Source organism: Octopus bimaculoides, chromosome 20 (assembly GCF_001194135.2).
Source record: "Octopus bimaculoides isolate UCB-OBI-ISO-001 chromosome 20, ASM119413v2, whole genome shotgun sequence".
Classification (NCBI taxonomy): domain Eukaryota; kingdom Metazoa; phylum Mollusca; class Cephalopoda; order Octopoda; family Octopodidae; genus Octopus; species Octopus bimaculoides.
Genome location: NC_069000.1, coordinates 21,527,613 through 21,548,140, shown reverse-complemented (window position 1 = coordinate 21,548,140; position 20,528 = coordinate 21,527,613). Strand labels below are relative to the sequence as shown.

At 38.3% G+C, this 20,528-nt stretch overlaps 1 protein-coding gene across 2 annotated transcripts in view; it reads right to left on the bottom strand.

Moving 5' to 3' along the window:
- LOC106874840 (nicastrin) overlaps positions 1 to 20,528 on the bottom strand; it is an 83,501-nt gene that overhangs the window by 57,791 nt on the left and 5,182 nt on the right. For both annotated transcript variants that reach the window (XR_008266377.1, XM_014922738.2), the window contains exons 2-9: positions 13,555 to 13,653; positions 11,259 to 11,382; positions 8,641 to 8,768; positions 7,157 to 7,299; positions 6,250 to 6,507; positions 4,570 to 4,731; positions 2,738 to 2,974; positions 819 to 988 (exon numbers count right to left, since the gene is read on the bottom strand). Coding sequence is in view for 1 of the 2 variants with exons in the window: in XM_014922738.2 (XP_014778224.1) it covers positions 819 to 988; positions 2,738 to 2,974; positions 4,570 to 4,731; positions 6,250 to 6,507; positions 7,157 to 7,299; positions 8,641 to 8,768; positions 11,259 to 11,382; positions 13,555 to 13,653 (1,321 nt within the window). In the remaining variant the exon portion in view is untranslated. The remainder of the gene's footprint in view (positions 1 to 818; positions 989 to 2,737; positions 2,975 to 4,569; positions 4,732 to 6,249; positions 6,508 to 7,156; positions 7,300 to 8,640; positions 8,769 to 11,258; positions 11,383 to 13,554; positions 13,654 to 20,528) is intronic.

The following is a 20,528-nucleotide window of genomic DNA, read 5'->3' as shown; positions in this document are numbered from 1 at the left end:
ATAGTTGAGACGATTATTTCTATGCTGGGTCAGTCTAATTAGCCAATAACAGATACATAATATCCAATGAACCATGATGAAGACCAAAATCATTGGTTTTCATCAATTACTGATAAACAAACATATATATGAATAAATGTTGAAAGTGTTATTTACTACATACATCATCATCAACATTTAACATCCATTTTCCATGCTGGCATGGGTTGGATGGCTTGACAGGAACTGGCAAGGCCAGGGGCCACACCATATTCCAAGTCTGTTTTGGCTTGATTTCTACAATTTGATGCCCTTCCTAACATCAACCATTCCACAGAGTGCACTGGGTGCTTTTTATATGGCACCAACACCAGTGCTTTTTGGATCGCAATTCTGTTGTGGTGAGTAGTTCTTCTCAAGTACAGCAATATGCCACATATCTCAATCCTCAGTCATCTGCATAAGGTTCAGCATTTTGAGATCAGTCTTCAATACTTCATTCCCTGTCTTCCTGGGTCTCTCTCTTCTGCAACATCCCTCCACTTTAAGTGGTAGGACTTCTTTATGCAACTGACCTCATACAATTCAATACAATAAGAGATGCAAGGTCAAAAAAATAAATTGTTATAGATGTCCTGTTGGACTTTACCACTGTCCCTTATAAAATCAATAAAATACTCAGGTTAATATAATTGTTTAAGATTCTTGAAAACTCTGCCCCAGCATGGCTGAAGTCCAAAGACCAAAACCAGAAAAATAACAAAAGATGGTATGAAGACAAAACTATAAAATAAATTGTGACATTGTAGAGACTTGTGTATCTTTCGAGGAAGACTTACATGTTTGTGTACTCTTTTTCGTGGTTAGTGAGCATAACAGTTGGTAGTGCAGTTTCCCGCAGGAAACGTTGAGCAGAAGACGGAGGCAAAGGACGAGAAGTATCTGGTTCCATTATGGTAACATTCAGCTGTTCTCCAATTTTTTTTATCCTTTTCACCAGACCGTCAATCTGAAATAGAAACAGAGATTATAGTGTGCACATGTGTAAGTGCATTTTCATTACATACATACATACAAATGAAGTATCATACAATTGATATTTGAGAGCATATAAATCCAAAGGTATAGCAATTTGATGTATGTAAATGTACCTTAATACTAGTGCATGTAAAGGTGGTGAGCTGGCAAAATTGTTAGCACGCCAGGCAAAATGCTTAGCAATATTTCATGTCCTCATGTTCTGAGTTCAAATTCTACCAAGGTTGACTTTGCTTTCAAGGTTCATAAAATAAGTACCCGTTGAGCACTTGGGTCGATGTAAATGACTTAGACCTTCCCCTAAATTGCTGGCCTTGTGCTAAAATTTGAAACCAATACTAGTGCATGTACATTTTTTTGTTTCTTTTCATTCAGTTAGAAAAGAGAATGGGTGAATGTGGGTAGTGGTCACAACATTCACAGGCCATATCAAACTAGTGAAATCAATGCAGCTGATGTTTATCCTGAACATATTTTAGTCAGTCTAAGAGGGAAAATGTGGGTAGGAAGGGAATGCTACAGGATTGATACCCTAGGGTTTGGGCAAAGTAGTTAGTGTGGAAGAGAGTGAGGGGCAAGTATAGTAGCATGGCTGGTAAGAGGAGAGACACGTGTGTTGTGCAATCCAAGATATATGTAGAAAAGGGGTACCTGAAAATCAATAAGAAACAGCTCAATCAAAACTAAAAGATAGGGGAAAAAAAAAGATAACCCCATAAATGTCATGTTCTATGACCAACAGGGAATAAATGGTAAATTTTGATTTGATAATATTAAGAAAAACGGCAACGGATGGCCAAATCTGTAGATACTGAACGAAACTGTTTCATCCAAATTTTGCAGGGGTTGACTATCTTTTGTTCTTTTGGAGTCAAATAAGTATGAGTTATATCATTATATATAAAGTGGAGGCACAATGGCCCAGTGGTTAGGGCAGCGGACTCGTGGTTATAGGATCGCGGTTTCAATTCCCAGACCGGGCGTTGTGAGTGTTTATTGAGCAAAAACACCTAAAGCTTCATGAGGCTCCAGCAGGGGATGGTGGCGAACCCTGCTGTACTCTTTCACCACAACTTTCTCTCACTCTTATTTCCTGTTTCTGTTGTGCCTGTAATTCAAAGGGTCAGCCTTGTCACACTGTGTCACACTGACTATCCCAGAGAACTACGTTAAGGGTACATGTGTCTGTGGCGTGTTCAGCCACTTGCACGTTAATTTCACGAGCAGGCTATTCCGTTGATTGGATCAACTGGAACCCTTGACGTGGTAAGCGACGGAGTGCCAACACAAAAACACATATCATGGGTCAATATAAATAGACTATACTCTTCTAAAACAGTGGTTCCCAAACTGTTTCGGGCTGCCACCCCCTTGGCACCTAAGCTACATTCCTAGCGCCCCTCCTACATTGACCACTTTCCGAAACAAATTCAAAACCACTATATTTCACAAATAAAACTTAAACTGATTAACCCATTACTTTGTTGTTTTTACACCCATTGCCCCATTTCAGCCACCCCATTGTTGCCCCACATTTTTCAATGTGCCACCCGCTTTTTGCTGCCCCAAGGAGAGGGCAGTACCACCTATTTTGGGAGCCTCTGCCCTAAAATATGTGGTCTTATTCCAGCCTAAGAAATTAATAACAAAAATATAATTTCATCAATCAAAGACTTAAGTTACAATATGAAGGAAAAAAACGAAGAAAAAGCTATTTTACCTCAGTGGAAATATTTGAATTGTAACTAATTGGGTCTGTGTGTAGCCAGACATTTTCTGCCTCGTTTTCTCTGTAGCCTAGCTGGTTCACTTCCAAAAAGTGAGACAGATGATTCAAACCAATCTTTTGCAAAGCCCGAGAATAACTTAAGCCACCAGTTTTGCGAAATGACGTTGGGAAACTGCCTACTTCCATATCATAGACCATGCGGCTTGATCCAATATAGTCAAAAGCTTCCTAATTAATATAAAAGAATCATATAAATAATTAAAAAGAAACAAAAATAATTCATCCAAACATTGGTAAGTTGGATAATTAATTATAATTAATATAAAAACTGTTATAATTAATGGAAAAAGTTATTCTATACAAAGTGATAATCAAAAATTCTCAGACAAGTTATGTTTAAAAAAAAAATTTATTTACCTAAGTTTTAACATCACCCCCTTCAAAATAGTCACGAAAAGTTTTATTAACTTATAAACATCTAGTTATTAGTGGAAAAATTATCAGAAAAACCATTTCTATTCATTTTTTTCAAATATATATATATATATAAATATATATACACACACACACATGTACATATACAGTTACTACTACTACTACTACCACCACAACCATCATCATCAAGGCGATGAGCTGGCAGAACTGTTAGCATGCCAGACAAAATGCTTAGCAGCATTTCACTTGTCTTCACATTCTGAGTTCAAATTCTACTAAGATCAACTTTGCATTTCATATTTTAGTCAGTTTTCCTATCTCAATGGTAGTCACAGCCCTATTAAGTTTTCTCTAAGAAAGTCTGATATACTGGTATATATTCACTAACAACTCTATGGTCATGAATGACCATAGGTTTGCATGTAGAAAATTCCCCTCTGAGGCACAAGTCCAGACAAGGTTGTTTGTAAAAGACCAGCAGTCACCCATGCATACCAGTCTCCCCTCTCCACGACACCAATGTTGTCCAAAGGAAAGGCAAAGTCCAATACAGCTTGGCACAAGTGACATCACAACTTATTTCCTCAGTTGAGTATACTGGAGCATCATGAAAAAAATAGTGTCTTGTTCAAAAACACAACACACAGCCTGGTCCTTGAACCAAACTCACTAATTCATGATTGTCAGCCCAACACTCTAACCACTCAGCCATGTGCCTTCACAAATTAATAAGATTATAGAATACTGTGGTCTATCAATAAATTCAACAAAAATTTTTGCAACAGATTTGAATTAACAACCTATGAGTAGGTAGTCAACTACCTTATCAATTTTGACATTTTAATTAACAGAGGCTGGACATAGTGAGAAAAGATCTTCAGATGGTAGGCCTCACAGAGAGGATGACAAGAGACCAAGACTTCTGGCAATTTGCTGTGCTTGAGAAGATACATCAAGTCCACAGCTAGCCACCTACACTTTTCTCTGCAAAATAGGGGTAGTTTATCCTGTTCAGGCTATATTATTAGCATTATTCTGCGATTCAGAATTTAAAAATCACTTCTTTAACTTTCTAAGACATCTCAACGCTTCTAAAAGCAAACTTCGTTTGTTTATTTACGTTTGTCGTAATTTGAATTTAACATCAAGTTAAGTAAAATTATGGTTGTCCTTGCATACAGGGATGTCTCCTGCATCCTTCTTTAGCTAAGTGATCCTAACCTTGTGGGCTTGTGGGTGCTGGTGCCACATAAAAAGCACCCTTGCCTGTAACACATAAAAGCACCAGTGTCAACCCATGCCAGAATGGAAAACAGACGTTAAATGATGATGATGATGAAACAAACAAAAAATTGAAAATGGATAAAACACTGCATGTCACCACTTACCCCTTGGAAAAGTGCAAACAGGATGGTCTTGTTCTCTTGTGAATTGATAAAGTCTTCTTTAAATCTTCCAATGGCTTCAGCGGCAGACAAAAGAGCCACAATGCTGGTGATTGGATTGTCAGCACTATTATTTACATTCTCAAACATATTCATGTAATCCATCTAGAGAGAGGATAATACACATAATTAACAATAGACTTCTACACAAGCAGATTAAATGAAGCAGCACTTGTCTTGACAAGAACACCTGTGTTCATGTTAAAAGAAGCTATAAGCCAGCAAGAAGCAAGTCATTAGATTAGTAGCATGAATCCCAAGAAAGAGAAGACTAAAAAAAAAACAAAAACAAAGAACAAAATACCCATAGAGACCTTTTGTTTTGTCCACTCTTCTAACCCAGTGATTCCCAACGTTGGGCCTTGGTAAATTGTGGTGGGGTGTGGGATCTAAAATATTTTTCTTCTTTTTTCTTAGTAAAATATGGAATTGTGAAAATCTTTTTTTCACAGCAAATATACTACATCTATACTCAACCTAGCCAAACCAATCCCTCCAGCCAAGCATACTATGTGAAGATTATTAGCTACAGTATAGCACTAGTCTAGTGCCCTAGTGTGGATATTTCTTTAAGGATATTTCACCGGTGGGGCAGACATTTTTCTGGAAAGCTATAGTGGGGCCTGGGGGAAAAATAGGTGAGGAAACACTGTTTTAACCATAAGTTGTGTTGGAAAAATTGCTTTTACATCTGCATGGATAACCTACCTATAACTAACCACAAAGTGGGAGTGAAGCCCTGATAGTGTCAAGTCAATTCATTAACAACATCTCTAAATCAGGAATAAGCTTTAATTTAAATTTTAACAAATTTACATCCTTCGTGCTTTTTTTTTTTAAACTTTTGCTTACCAAAAAGAAATAAAACTTGACTCATCCCCATATTACTACCTTCATGTTTTCTCTCTCTAACCAGTCACAAATTTGCAATGATTCCAAATTGAAAACTAGCTGTGGTCACTTCACCAAATCGTCTCCCCTTTTCCCTGTATTTCCTGGAGTGTCATTATAATGAAGTATCTCTACGGCATGACAACTTGGCAGAGCCCACACCAATACATTCAACTCCAACTTGTTATATCCAGAGCAACAGGTTTTGAGCTTAGTACTGCAAACTAACAAAGATCTTACCAAATTTACCTGTGCTGCCATTGTGAACAGCAATGAACTGTTCCTACCTTGCAGTACCTAGTTAGAGGTGGAGAGGCTGAGCCTCATTTGCTTGTTAAAAGTGTCTTGTCCATGGACATAATACAGTACAAGTGATAGCTGTACATCACTCAACTAGTCGTATAACAGAACAGTCATTTTAAACGCAAGCAGCTCTCCCCATTCATCAGGAAATGAACCAATGAGGGAGCCGTTACATGCTTGCTTCATTTGCTAGAAGTAGTAGCCAAATCTTCCTGAAATCATACCCTAGCACCTTAGAAAAAAAAAAGGAAGCACACAGTGGACAGGTTCCTGATATACAAAAAAAGATGGGGTGGTTATGAGTGGAACACTTTTGATCATATGTAACAGCTTAAGGAAGTTTTAATAAATGAATTAATTTAATAAAAGGAAAAGACGTAAAAATATAAACAAATAAATAACAACAACAAACAATGCTAAAACAGCTACCCTGGATCCGGCAATAATAACAGACTTCTCTGCAAGTTGGTCATCAACTGATTTTGGATTAACAAAACCAATAACATTGTTGTTACTGAGTGGATCACAGTATTGCGATATGCTGGTGGTTAAAGATGTTATGTGGCTGGAACGTCGCATGCATGTCATCGAATCTTTGGCAGCATTCATGTAGTCTTTCAGCTCAGCTGCACACAGTGGGTATTGCAATCCTGTGTTATTTTCAGGGTCGTTATATTTTTCATAACACTGAATTAGAAACAGAAAGGCATATATTAAAAAAAAACAAAAAAAAACAAGATATGTTGGTTTGAAAGCAACAACAACAACAACAACCCGTTTAGAGCAAAGATAAACTCAGCCACAAGTACAACACACTAATGATGAGAGGGTAAAAACACTTAATCACATTGCTCAGTACTATAGCAACCTGGCAGTCCAAAATCATGTTATGGTAAAACACTCATATTAGGCTTCTGTCTGTCTGTTTGTGTCTCTCTCTCAGAAGAGAATACCAGAACATCTGAAACTGGTGGAAGGAAGCAAATCTGGCCAAATGTTTGCAACAAACTGAATTCTGCTAAATACACCCAAAGGTCAGGTGGTGGCTTTAATGTATGAGACAAAGCAGTCAAGAATAGGAACAGTATTACTGACAGGTTTCTATACATGTCCCATACACCAATTTTCATTTACAAAACTTTTAGTCAACATGAAGAAAAAAGACCCACTTACCCAAAGTGGTGTGCAATGAAAGTGAACTAAGAACCATATGGTTGAGAAGCAAACCCACACAGCCATGGCTGCACCCATAAATAAACATGAGTCAATGTACAGATATTTTGATTTGCAGTTTGATAACTTAAAAACTATACAGAATCAAATAAATGTTACTTACTTTTTCAATAATGTACTCAACTTCTTTGGGACTGTCCAATAAAAAAATAGGAATGCTAAAGTCCTGAAACATCATACCATTTCCTGGAGGATTCCACTGGACACTTCTGCAATTTTTGTACATGGTGTTGTTCCAGTATAATCCTACAAAAGTTATTTTTAAAAAAAAGGAGATAAGCAAGAGAAAAAATCCAAATAAAAATATTATTCAAAGAAATCCTTTGAATTTCTTGACCCATTTTAGAAATGTTATTCTCACCAGCAAGAATTGCAAGTTGTTGGCATCATAAGAATTTTATAAACTTTCAAGAGAACCAGAAACATTAATTTTTTTTTTATTTTTGGAATAGTATATCTCAAAACACACATAAATCTATAAATAGCACGTAAATATTGGGTTGAAAAACTGGTGGAATTCTACTTTAAGCATGCCATATAATCCCATGTAACTTGGTGTATGTATGTGTGTGGGGGGATTTTCAGAAAATTGTTGTGAATTTGTTCTACACATGGGAATTCATATGACTATAGAAAAAAAAATTATTCTTCTTTACTTTTTTAATATTTTTCTGCTTAAATCCCAGTAAAAGACCATTAAATATGTTTATGGGGAGAAATATATTGAAAAACATCAACACATCAGTGACAAAGAAACGCGGATGGTATGATGTGATCCTGAAATGTGCTAAAAATAACAGCTAAACACCCCTGCAAATAGGTGCAAGCATGACTGTGTGGTAAGAAATTTGCTTCTCAACATGGGTTCAGTCCTGTTTTGTGTCACCTTGAGCAAATGTCTTCTATTATAGCAACTAGGGCAACCAAAGCCTTGTGAGTGGATTTGGTAGACAAAAACTGAAAGAAGTCCATCATATAAGTACTTGCTTGTATGTATGTATGTATGAGTGTGTGTGTCTATATGTTTGTGTCTCCCTGTCTTGATATTGCATAATGTAAATGAATGTCATTCATTTGTGATATTCTGTGAAAACATGACTGCCTATGGAGAAATATTACATTACTTGGAAGCAGGTAAAGGTTGATGACAGAAAGTGCATCCAACCACAGCAAATCTGCATCAATAAATTCATCCAATCCAAGCAAGCAGGGAAAGGAGGGGAAAGAGAGGTGGAGGAAGAAAGGACAGATGGATACATAAATATATACATATAAGTTAGAGAAAGAGGAAGACAGACACTGATTTTATTCTCCTCACTAAAATCAATGATCAATGAGTAGAAGACATTTACCCAAGGTACTAAGCAGTGAGACTGAACCCAGACCCATGTGGTTGGGCAGCAAAATTCTTGTCACACAGTTGCACCTGCATCTACATTAAGCCTAGAAATACACTTCAAATTAGAAACCTGCTCACATAAACAAACAAAACCAAAATGACAGAACATCTTCCATATCAGGTCTCAAACCTTCTTTCTTGCTATATTGTAAGTGTGAACAGGAAAGCAATAAACGCATAGCTCTTACCATAGCCATCATTTGGACAAGATTTATCTGCAGAAAATCCCTCAGGTGGTAGCTGTGATGCACCATTGGCATCTATGACCAGTATCCCATTAACTCTTCCAGAGTCAATCAACTCAGTGATGTTCTGCCTGCAGAATAAATGGTCATCATAATATAATTAATCGATCCCTTCAGCTAAAGATCAGTAAATGAAAAGCAGAGTGCTGGGTAGATCACAGTAAAACTCTATCAACAACACCTGCACTATTTTAATGGGTTTGTAAATAATATATAAGGCCTCAGATTTATTAAGCAAAAGAAATACATTTAATGCCCATGCAATTTCTTTAAATGAGGTTTACCACTATAATAACTGTCATGTAGAGAGATGAAAAGCAGAGTGTTGGTTACAGCAAAGCTCTTCTCTATCAACATCTCCTGCACTATTTTGATAATAAGTTCATAAATAGCATACAAGGCCTCAGATTTATTGGGCAAAATAAATATGTGTAATGCCCATGTAATTTTTTTTTAATGAGGAATACCACTGTAATAACAGTCATCATTTCTCATGCTGACACGAGGTCAGCCTAATCATATCCAATATCTAACTTGAATATGTCACCATTCCCTAGAGATAAATTCCAAAGTTTACTTTGGTGGATTCTGAACCCAAAATATAATGGTGCAAAACTAAATATTGTAAAGCATCTAGTCTGACATTCAATTACTGCCATTCCACCACTTGTTGTTGTTGGTGGTGGTGGTGATGGAGAAGGAGGAGGACGCCGCCAACAATAATAATAATCCTTTCTCCTAAAGACACAAAGCCTGACATTTTAAGGGAGGGGACTAGTCGATTACATTGACTCCAGTGTTTTACTGGTACTTTAATTTACTGACCCTGAAAGGATGAAAAGCAAAGCTGACCTCGACAGAATTTGATCTTGAGGTAGATGAAATGCTACTAAGCATTTTGCCCAGCATGCTAACGATTTGGTCAGCGCACCACCTTAAAAATAATAATAACGGTTTCAAAGTTTGGCACAAGGCCTGCAATTTTAGGGAGGGGATAAATTGATTAAATTGGCCCCAGTGCTCAACTGGTACTTATTTTAACAACTCCAAAAGGATGAAAGGCAAAGTCAGAATGAGCAGAATTTGAACTCAGAATATAAAGACAGACAAAATGCTGCTAAGCATTTTGCCTGGTGTGCTAACAATTCTACTAGCTTGCCACCTTTAATACTAATAATAATAATTACAGTTTCAGATTTTGGTGCAAGGCTAACAATTTTAGTGGAAAGAGCTAAGTTGATTATATCGACTTATGTTCAACTGGTATTCATTTTATCAAACACCGAAAGAATGAAAGTCAACCATGGCAAATCTGAACTCAGAAAGTAAAGAAACAGAAGAAAAGCCACTAAATATTTTGTCCAACATGCTGATGAATCTGCCAGCTCACTGCCATAATAATAATTGTTTCTAGCACAGACTTATGTCCAGAAATTGGCAGGGTTGTGGGAGAGCAGTTTGCATAGACTCCAGTTCTTAACTGGTATTTTGTCAACTCTGAAAACATGAAAAGCTAAGCTGATCTTGGTAGAGTTTGAACAAAAACATACGGATCCAGAATGCATTTCTTCTGATGCACCAGTTTATTCTGCTGATTCACTGTTCTAATAAAAATAATTTCTGACAATTTCTAACTTAGGTTGACGACCACAAGTTTCAAAGAAGGGGCTAATCAATCATACTGACCATAGTACTCTACTGGGTACTCATGTTATTAGCCCCAGAAGAGTAATGGTTAACCTTAGTGGGATGTAACCAAATACTACTGAGTATTTCATCATCTAACACTCAACAATGATATGAATAATAATGATGATTTCTTCATCATCATCATCATCATCATTTAACATCTGTTTTCCATGCTGGCAAGCTGGAGCGCTGCACCACGCTTCATCTGTTTTGGCTTGATTTCTATGGTTGAATGCCTTTCCTAACACCAACCACTTTACAGAGTGTACTGGGTGCTTTTCATGTGGCACTAGTACCAGCTGGGTTGTCTTACTTTGGCAAAAAGCTGCAAAATTTACAAGGGTGGGATATAATTGATTGAATCAATGCCAGTACATTGTAGTTATTTTATTGAGGTTAGAGAGGTGATATACAGAGTCAACTTCCATACTAGGATGTAGAGGAGCTGGTATGGGACCTCTGAAAATGGAGAGCACTGGTGGATCTAGTTGGCTCTGCACATAATAATGTCATGTCTTTGGGGCCACTAATCTAGGATAACCCCAAGCCTATCAAGCAAGAGCATGAAGCAAGCAAGCAAGCAAATACTTCTATGCTATTTGAATTTGGAAGTCTACTACTCTGCTGTTTCTGCTACTTCAACAATATTTGAGGACACTAAACCTGCAAGAAATAACAGCCAGATCTTCCTCAAATCACACCTACTATCTGAATAAAAAAGTTAAGAACATGTTAGATAATGTAGTCCAAGATACTAGTAAAAAGACAGGATGGTCATAGCTGGAATACTTTTGACTGTACATCTGCTTGATCAGAGAGGTTTATAATTTATTTGTAATTAGGAAAATATATAATGAAGTCAATAAACTCACAGATTGAAATTAGCAGCTTCAATGAGCATCACATATGGAGCATGTGGTCCATCTTTGAGTATCCACTGGCTATCAGATTTCTCTTTCACATAGTGAACAACACCTACATTGCCATTCATTTCAGCTGAAATCAGAGAAGTTATTACATCAATCAGTAGTGCTAATATTGGAATTAAATAATATATAAAAGGGCAAGGGCACAGACATAGATATGTGGTTAAGAAGTTCACTTTCCCAACAACATGGTTTCAGGTTCAGTCCCACTGTATGACACTTTAGGCAAGTATCTTTTTGTTAAAGCCTTGGACCAGCCAGAGCCTCGTGAATTGCTGCCTTTATGTTTATAAATAAATATATGGACATAGACAGGTATGTAGCTATGTGAAATTAAGCTCAGAAGAGTCTTTTTGGCATAACAGAATGTGCATCAGGCCACTCAATTTCATTGTTATTTAACAAATTACCATGGTCCATTCACTTCTCCCGCTGAAGATAGTAGCCAAAGGTTAATTATTTATATACAAACAAATATGTACCTTATAAAAACTCATCTGCATAATGGCACAAAATACATGGTCGAGCAATCATTAGTATACCTAATTGTTAAATAATGAAATCAGTCAGTCTCATACTCACTTCAAGCTGCTGAAAAGCTATCTTCAGCTTAATTTCACAGCAAGCTCAATCAGTTTAAATACATAAATATATTCTTTTATTCTTTTATTTGTTTCAATCATTTGACTGTGGCCATGCTGGAGCACCACCTTTAGTCAAGCAAATCGACCCCAGGACTTATTCTTTGTAAGCCTAGTACTTATTCTATCGGTCTCTTTTGCCAAACTGCTAAGTTACGGGAACGCAAATACACCAGCATCAGTTGTCAAGCGAAGTTGGGGGGACAAATACAGATACACAACCATATATGTACATACATATATGTATGTATATATATATATATATATATATATATACAACAGGCTTCTTTCAGTTTCCATCTATCAAATCCACTCACAAGGCTTTGGTCGGCCCGAGGCTATAGTAGAAGATACTTGCCCAAGCTGCTACACAGTGGGACTGAACCCAGAACCAAGTGGTTGGTAAGCAAGCTACTTACCACACAGCCATTTAGTGGTTAGAGTATTCAGCTCACAATCATAAGGTTGTGAGTGATTCCTGGCAGTAGCTATGTGTCCTTGAACAAGACACTTATTTCATATTGCATGAGTCTACTTAGCTGATAAACATGAGCTGCTCCTGTAATTCAAAGGGTCAGCCTTGTCACACTCTGTGTCATGCTGAATCTTCCCAAGAACTATATTAAGGGTATGAACTTGTGGAGTGCTTGGCCACATGCATGTTAATTTTACAAGCAGGCTGTTCTTATTTCTTTACTGCGCACAAGGGGCTACACACAGAGGGGACAAACAAGGACAGACAAACGGATTAAGTTGATTAAATCGACCCCAGTACGTAACTGGTACTTATTTAATCGACTCCGAAAGGATGAAAGGCAAAGTCGACCTCGGCGGAATTTGAACTCAGAACGTAGCGGCAGACAAAATACCGCTAAGCATTTTGCCCGGCGTGCTAACGTTTCTGCCAGCTCACCGCCTTGAAGTTGATTAGATCAACTGGAAGACTCACTGTTGTAACAGACAGAGAGCTAGTTATAATTTAGTTACACATACAGACACATATTTATTCAGAACCCACAGTCGTGGTACAAATTATAGAACACAATATTATATACATCATTATAATCAACATTAATAGTAGTATTACTATAGTTAAGATTCTTTAAGCAGATATCTTTCTCTAACATAGAGCTAAAGCTTTTCAACTTCACCTTTCATCTTTTACTTTCAGTCATGCAGGGGCACTGCCTTGAAGGGTTTTAGTTGAATGAATGAAATCAATCCCAATACTTATTTTCCATCAGGTTTTTTTTTTTTTTTTTTTTTTTGCTGAACTGCTGTAAACAAACCAACACCAGCTGCTACTTTGTGATGAGGTACAAACACAAAACACACACACACACATCAGGCTTCCTTTAGTTTCCATCTGCCAAATCCACTCACAAGGCTTTAGTCAGCCTAGGGCACGAGCAGAAGACACTTGCCCAAGGTGCCATGCAGTGAGAATGAACCCAGAACCATGTGGTTGGGAAGCAGACTTCTTGCTATACAGCCACACCTTTGATCACATTACTGTACAAATAACTAGTCATGTCAGGGCTCCCCACCAAAAAAGACCCTACAAAGTAAAACAGAATTGAAAGGTTTATTGTATCACTTACAGGAGCACCCAATTTGATGAGTTGCATTGAGGCGGCGAAAACAGGCTTTCTGTCCTTTGATGTTAACATAGATCTTGTCTTTGGTTCTAATTGCAGCAGCTGAAAAAGAAATAACAAAAATAACAATAAAAAAATGATTTCTTTTATTTGCCACCAGGTCAAAGGATAAAGAGAACAATTCAGAGACAGACATAAAGTGTGGGGTTTTACATATGATGGAATGATAAAATAATAATAATAATAATAAATAAAAAGTATACACAGTATACATTAGAAGAAGGGTACAACACTAGAAGAAGAGGGAAGAAACAAAATGTGATAGTAATGGGGTCCCCTTGATACAGAAGGACCTCTAGGGATAATCGAGAAACCCCACCATCTAAGATCACCCTGAATACCAAGGACAAAGAGTCCTCCCCAACTCCTTTCTTCCAACTCGCAGGTCTACACTGAGAGTAGTACCATCCACTCTTAACATTTTTGCAACCTTCACCCACCTTTTCATAAATTCACTTGAGGACAGCACCTCCCTCTCCACTCTCACTTTCCTTTTCAAGTTTCACTTGCAAAAGTCCAAGAGGGCTTTACCAAAGAGGAATGTTTCTGTCCTCATTCCTTTCAGCCTCATCCACCAGACAAAGGAAAACTGCCTTGCTTGCCCAATTAAAGGACGGCAGCAGGGCAATCATCATTATGGACTCAGCTGACAGATGGATCTGTCCCACATGCGACAGCAGCTGTTTGACATAACTCCACAAATCAGCAATGCCCGGACACTGAATGAGTGCATGCAGAACGGTTTCATCGCTCTGCGAGCACCTTGGACAAGCCTGTCTGACAGCACATTCATGTCTGTAGAGTTTATCTTGAACTGGTAGCACCCCCTGGTAGCACTGTCAGGCCAAAGGCATCCAGAAATCATCCATACAGTCCCCGACCAGAAAGTCCTCCAGAATAGACTTGCCAGTTCATCTTTGTCAATGCCTCGGGCATCCTGAAGGTCGTTGTCGCACTTCCCTACTACTAATCATCATCATCGTTTCACGTCTGTCTTCCATGCTGGCATGGGTTGGACGGTTTGACTGAGGTCTGAAGAGCAAGCGGTTGCATCAGGCTCCAATCTGATCTGGCAACGTTTCTACAGGGGCCAGTCAGGCGGGCGTGGCATCAATCACATTCGGATAGTGCTTTTTACATGCCACTGGTACGGGAGCCAGTCAGGGGGTACTGGCATCTTTCATGTTCAGATAGTGTTTTTTATGTGCCACTGGCACAGGAGCCAATCAGGGGGTATTGGCATCGGCCATGCTTGGATGGTGCTTTTTATGTGCCACCGGCACAGGAGCCACTCAGACAGGCTTGGCATTGACCATGTTCAGATGGTAGTTTTGACGTGCTGGAACATCCACCGATTCTACTGCCTCACATGTAGAGGACAGTGAACGCCTGACGACATTCTAAGTGCCAGGCGCCCAGTCTTGGCCTATCCTTAACCCAGAACTGCAGTTCTGTCAAGGAGATGAGCTGTAGAAAGGTATCTCACAAACGAAACCCACACACGTTCACCTTCTAAAAATTGTTGCAAGTAGCACAACTTGATTGCATGTCAGTGCATCAAAAGCCATAGCATGCCTAAGCTGCCATACAGAGGAAGTTAGCAGCAGACCAACCACCTGACTATTGGAACGCGTCCCTTCCACAAGAAAATAAACAGGATACACTCCAATCTAACCAACTAATAACTGGGGCAAGGCACAACAGTCAAATGATTAACAATAGAGGCAATGTAGGCATTCACCATCACTGCCCAACCTTTCAGGGACAACTTCCACCCTCTTTGTTACCTCTTCCTAATTCTTATCCTGGCAGTTGGGACCAAACCAGACCCTGAGCAATTTAACTGGTCCGTCAGTCCAGTGTCCAACAACACTGTCTGACAGCATCAATCTGCCTCTCCAGGTGCCCAGTCACAATCCCACTGACTTGTCAGCATTGGTTTTGGCCTCTGCAAATACTCCTTTACAATGGAGCCGACCATCTCCACTTATTATTATTAATTATAGGGTGGTAGAAGGCACTGAGCTTGCAGAATCATTAGCACACCAGACAAAATACTTAGTGGCATTTTGTCTGTTTTTACGTTCTGAATTCAAATTCTGCCAAGGTTGACTATGCCCCTTCATCCTTTCAGGGTTGATAAAATAAGTACTAGTTCATCACAGTAGGGGGTGGTGTCAATGTAATTGACTGACTTCCTCCCAAAATTGCTGGCCTTGCATCAAAATCTGAAACCAATTGTAAGGTAGTAGATTTGCAGAATAAATAGAGCTTTTCCTACTTTTTAGGTAGATAAAATATAATACTGTCAAGTAATGGCAATGATTTCATTGATTTCACACCTACACACACACACTATTATGTGGCTTTGAGTCTATGTTAAAAATCCTTCCCTGCCACATGATTCTGCATTCAATCCTACTGAGTAGCACTTTGAGCAAGTATCTTCTATTACAGCCCCAGGCTGACCAAACTCAAAGAAACCCAATGTGTGTGTGTGTGTGTGTGTCTGTCTGTCCCCCACCACCGCTTGACAGTCAGTATTGGTTTGCTTACCTCCCTGTAACTTAATGATTTGGTAAAAGGGACCAACAGAATAAGTAACAGACTTAAAAATTAGTACTGAGGTCAATCCATTCAATTAAAGCCCCAAACAAGTAAAAGATATTAAACAGAAAATTCAAGAAGTAGACACAAATCAGAAAGTAAGAAAAGTAAGCCAGACCAGGGCTTAAATCTAAATTAATTTTGAGAACACCCAAAGCAAAATACCAAATAAAAAGATTCTGGAAGGAATTGAAGTCAAATAACAAAAACAGAATCTAATTGACTGATTTATGATCAGGTCAGTTAATCAGGTTGTACAGGAAGATGTCATACCCAATGACTAATGTAGCAGTATTATAGCCAGCTGTTACAAAGGTAAAAAAGATGCCTCAGATAGAAGTAATTACAGAGGTATGAATTTGCTAGACCAGGTTGTGAAGATTAGAGAGAGAGAGTTATAGCCTAACTAATTAGAAAAAGATGATATGCAGTTTAGTTTTGGGCTGAAGAAAGGTACTACTGATACTATCTTCTTAGTATGAAACTAAAAGTAAGGTTCAATTTGTTGACCTGGAGTAAGCCTTCAACAGGGTCTCCCGCTTTGCGATTTGGTGGTCTCTGAGAAGGACAGGGGTAGATGAATGTACAGGGATACTGTCAGTAAGGCAACAGTTAGCCAGGAATACAGGTAGGAGTTCACTAGGGCTTAGTTCTCAGAACTCTTCTCTTCATCACTGACATCCAAGCCATAACAGGAATTTAAAACCAGCTGCCCTTGGGAACTATTGTATCCTAATAACCATGTTCTCACTGAAGAATCTATAATAGAATTAGAAAAGAAATTCCAGGTGTGGAAGCAAAACCTAAAATCAAAGACCTTAATTTAACTTAGCAAATACCTAAGTTCTAGTAAACAGGAAAGCAGACAGGACTCCACTCTCCGCAGATAAATGGCCCTGCTTGATATGTAGGAAAGGTGTATCTATATGGTGTGCCAAGTGCAAACTGTGGACACATAAGAGGTGCAGCAGAATTACAAGAAGGATAATGGAGAATGTAGTATATGTGAAAGACGTGCAGGAGCAATAAACACTTAGGATATACAGGGAATAGATTTTCCAAATGCTCAGAAAATGTACTTGCTAGAATAAGAATAGGATGAACAAAGTTTAGAGAGCTATCACCTCCATTGCCAACAAAAGGTCTCTCTCTCTTTCCCTCCCTCCCTCTCTCTGAGTGAAAGGTAGATTGCATGATGCTTTTGCATATGATCAATAATGCTACATGGTAGTGAAATGTGCTGTGAATGCAATGTGATTTTGATCACTTTAAAATAGGAAGGTTGTGCTATAGTACAAAGAGTGGTTTTAAACAAGTTGGTATCGAAAGGGTTAAAGGCATGTCTCCAGTTGAAGGTCATTCTGATATAAAACCAGACATGCAGGGAGTGGCACTAGACAATTTTAGGAATCTTTCATTTGTGCCTGAGATCATGGCATTCCCACATTCCCTGAGCCTGTAACTCATATTGGCACTGGATGTCTTTCTTTGGCTTGCCTCTGAATCATGAGAATAGGGTGGAGAGGATCTATGAAGTGTCATGCAAGCCTTATTGGACTTGAAATTTTGCATGGGCATTACTATTTGAGTGCACAATTTTCTTAATAGTCAGTGAGGGTCATCTTCAGCCACAACTGGACAGCCATCATGTGTATGCGTGTGTGTATACATGTATTTGTGTATATATGTATATATATGTATGTGCATGCATATCTATGTGTGCATGTATTTAGGTTTCTGAGTGGGTCTATGTATGCATATATCTAGGTGGCTGAATTCAAATTCCTCCAAGGTCAACTTAGCCCGTCCAACCTTCAGCTGATAGGTATTAGAATTGTTAGAGTGTCTTGTGCTATCTGATTCTGGTTTTTTGCACTTGAAGTTCAAATTCTCCACCTAACTAGAGCCCAATCAATAGTAAGGTATAAAGAGTTGGCAGCAATTCCAATGCAACACAGAAACTACCTATGAAATTTCAACGAACTTATAAAAACTACTGCAGCATGAATTCATGAGAGTTCTATGCATAACGAGAATGTAGAAAGTCTTAAAAAGAGACATTAGTGTTGTTTAACCCTTTTGATGCTAACCTACCTGAGACTGGCCTTGGTTCAAGGATACAAATTTCCTTTTTAAAGTGATTTCAATCCAAAGTTAATAGTTGTGTGGACCACAGATAACTAAAATAATGTTAGAGGGATTGGCTGCACTGAGAATGAGACATATCAAAGTGGAAGGAAGTTGTAAAAGAGAAAGACCCAGGAAGACATGGGACGAAGTATTTGAAGGCCAATCTCAAAATGCTGAACTTTACGAAGGAGATGACAGAGGACTGAGATGTGTGGCACGTTACTGTACCTGAGAAGACCTGCTCACCACTACAGAATTGAGATCCTAAAATCAAGGTGCCGTATAAAAAGTATTGGTATGAGTGCTAGTGTCATGTAAAAGGTACTAGTGCTGGTGCCATGTAAAAAGCACTGATGGTCCACATAAAAAGCACCCAGTATACCCTGTGGAGTGGTCAGCATTAGGAAGGGCATCCAACCATAGAAACAAGTCAAAACAGAATATGGAACCTGGTATGGGCCTTGGCCTTGCAAGTTCCTGTCCAGCTGTCAAACCCATGCCAGCTTGGAAAATGGACATTAAATGTTGATGATGGTGACTGATGGAGTAAAAATATTGGTGAACCACTGATTTTATGGTTGGTTGTTTTCAACACAAGTATGTTATTTATTTACAAGGCTCGGCAAGGAAAGATATGCTTAGTTCAAGTAGAGGCCAGGACTTTCTGCTAGAGAAGGACTGAGAGACTGAACATGGGTTCCATTTACTATAAATGAAAGCAACTACAATACAGGAAAAGGGTGGTTTAATCAGTTAAAGAAAAAAAAAAATTCATTTCATACCTAAACTTATTTCAATTTTTAAAATGTAGGGGAAAAAAAATCTTTCTCTAAAAGCTGTTGTGATAAGGTTATCTAGGGACTATCCAGAAAAATTATAATTTACTGTTTGACTTTGTTTACGGAAAAACAGAAAGCCTACAGAAGAGAAATAGCTACAACTAACATTAAATGCTAGTGTGCATACATTTCATTTCTCTACGTCAAACTTTGTGTATTTCTTCACATTGTTTTGCCAACATTCAATTTAAGACTGATACTTTTAATCCATATGTAAATAATTTTTTCTCTAAATTGAAACCCATAATTCTTTTTCATTTAGATTAGAACAACTTGGATGACATTGTATCTTTTTAATTAAAAAGTTTAGCTTATTCTATGGTCGTTTGACCAGATTATTCTGTCAAATGTGATGCTAATTCATTTACATTGTTTTGAATTAATCAGGGATAACATCATAGCTTTGAGATTTCAATGATATGATTATTTATTTTTACAGTAGTAACATTGTATGGTAGGTGTGAGAGGCCAGATCCAGCTGGTTTGAGTATAAAACGGGTAGAATATTCGGGCAGGATATGGCCAATTTAAAATTCAAAAGGGTTAATTATAATTATACGTATATTCATGGACATCTAAATGCAACAATGCTCGTTACTGCATTCTGTTTGTAACTTCTTCACGGTTTGAAACCTGCCAGTATCAATATTGCCTGTTATTGAACCAGCAATGTACTATTGTTGGTATATTTAATTGTATACTATACATACATTCCTGAAAAAATCTTGTATGTACAGAGTTTTCCACACCTTTTTAGAGTTCGTGAGAGTATTGTAATAAGGTATGCTAACAAAAAACTAAAATTTCAGAAACAATAAAGATTACTTGACAAAATGGTCACTATTTGAACTGCAAATATATTCTATAGATGATCGAGTACAGAATTTGGGACAAACATGAATAGAATATTGGCAACTGGCCTAATTTATCAATACCATTTGAGGATCACTGCCTATTAGATTAAGCTTAAATAGTCAACAGACAGGTGCAAGAGTGGCTGCGTGGTAAGTAGCTTCCTTACCAACAACATGGTCGGGTTCAGCCCCACTGCATTGCACCTTGAGCAAGTGTCTTCTACTATAGCCTCGGGCCGAACAAAGCCTTGTGAGTGGATTTGGTAGATGGAAACTGAAAGAAGCCTGTCGTATATATATATGTGCGGGTGACGCATGGGGTGTTTCGAGCGGGATCGTTGCCGGTGCCCCTGGACTGGCTCATGTGCGGGCGACACATGAAATCTTTCAAGCGGGATCGTTGCCAGTGCCCCTGGGCTGGCTCATGTGCGGGTGACACATGAGATCTTTCGAGCGAGATCGTTGCCGGTGCCCCTGGGCTGGGTCT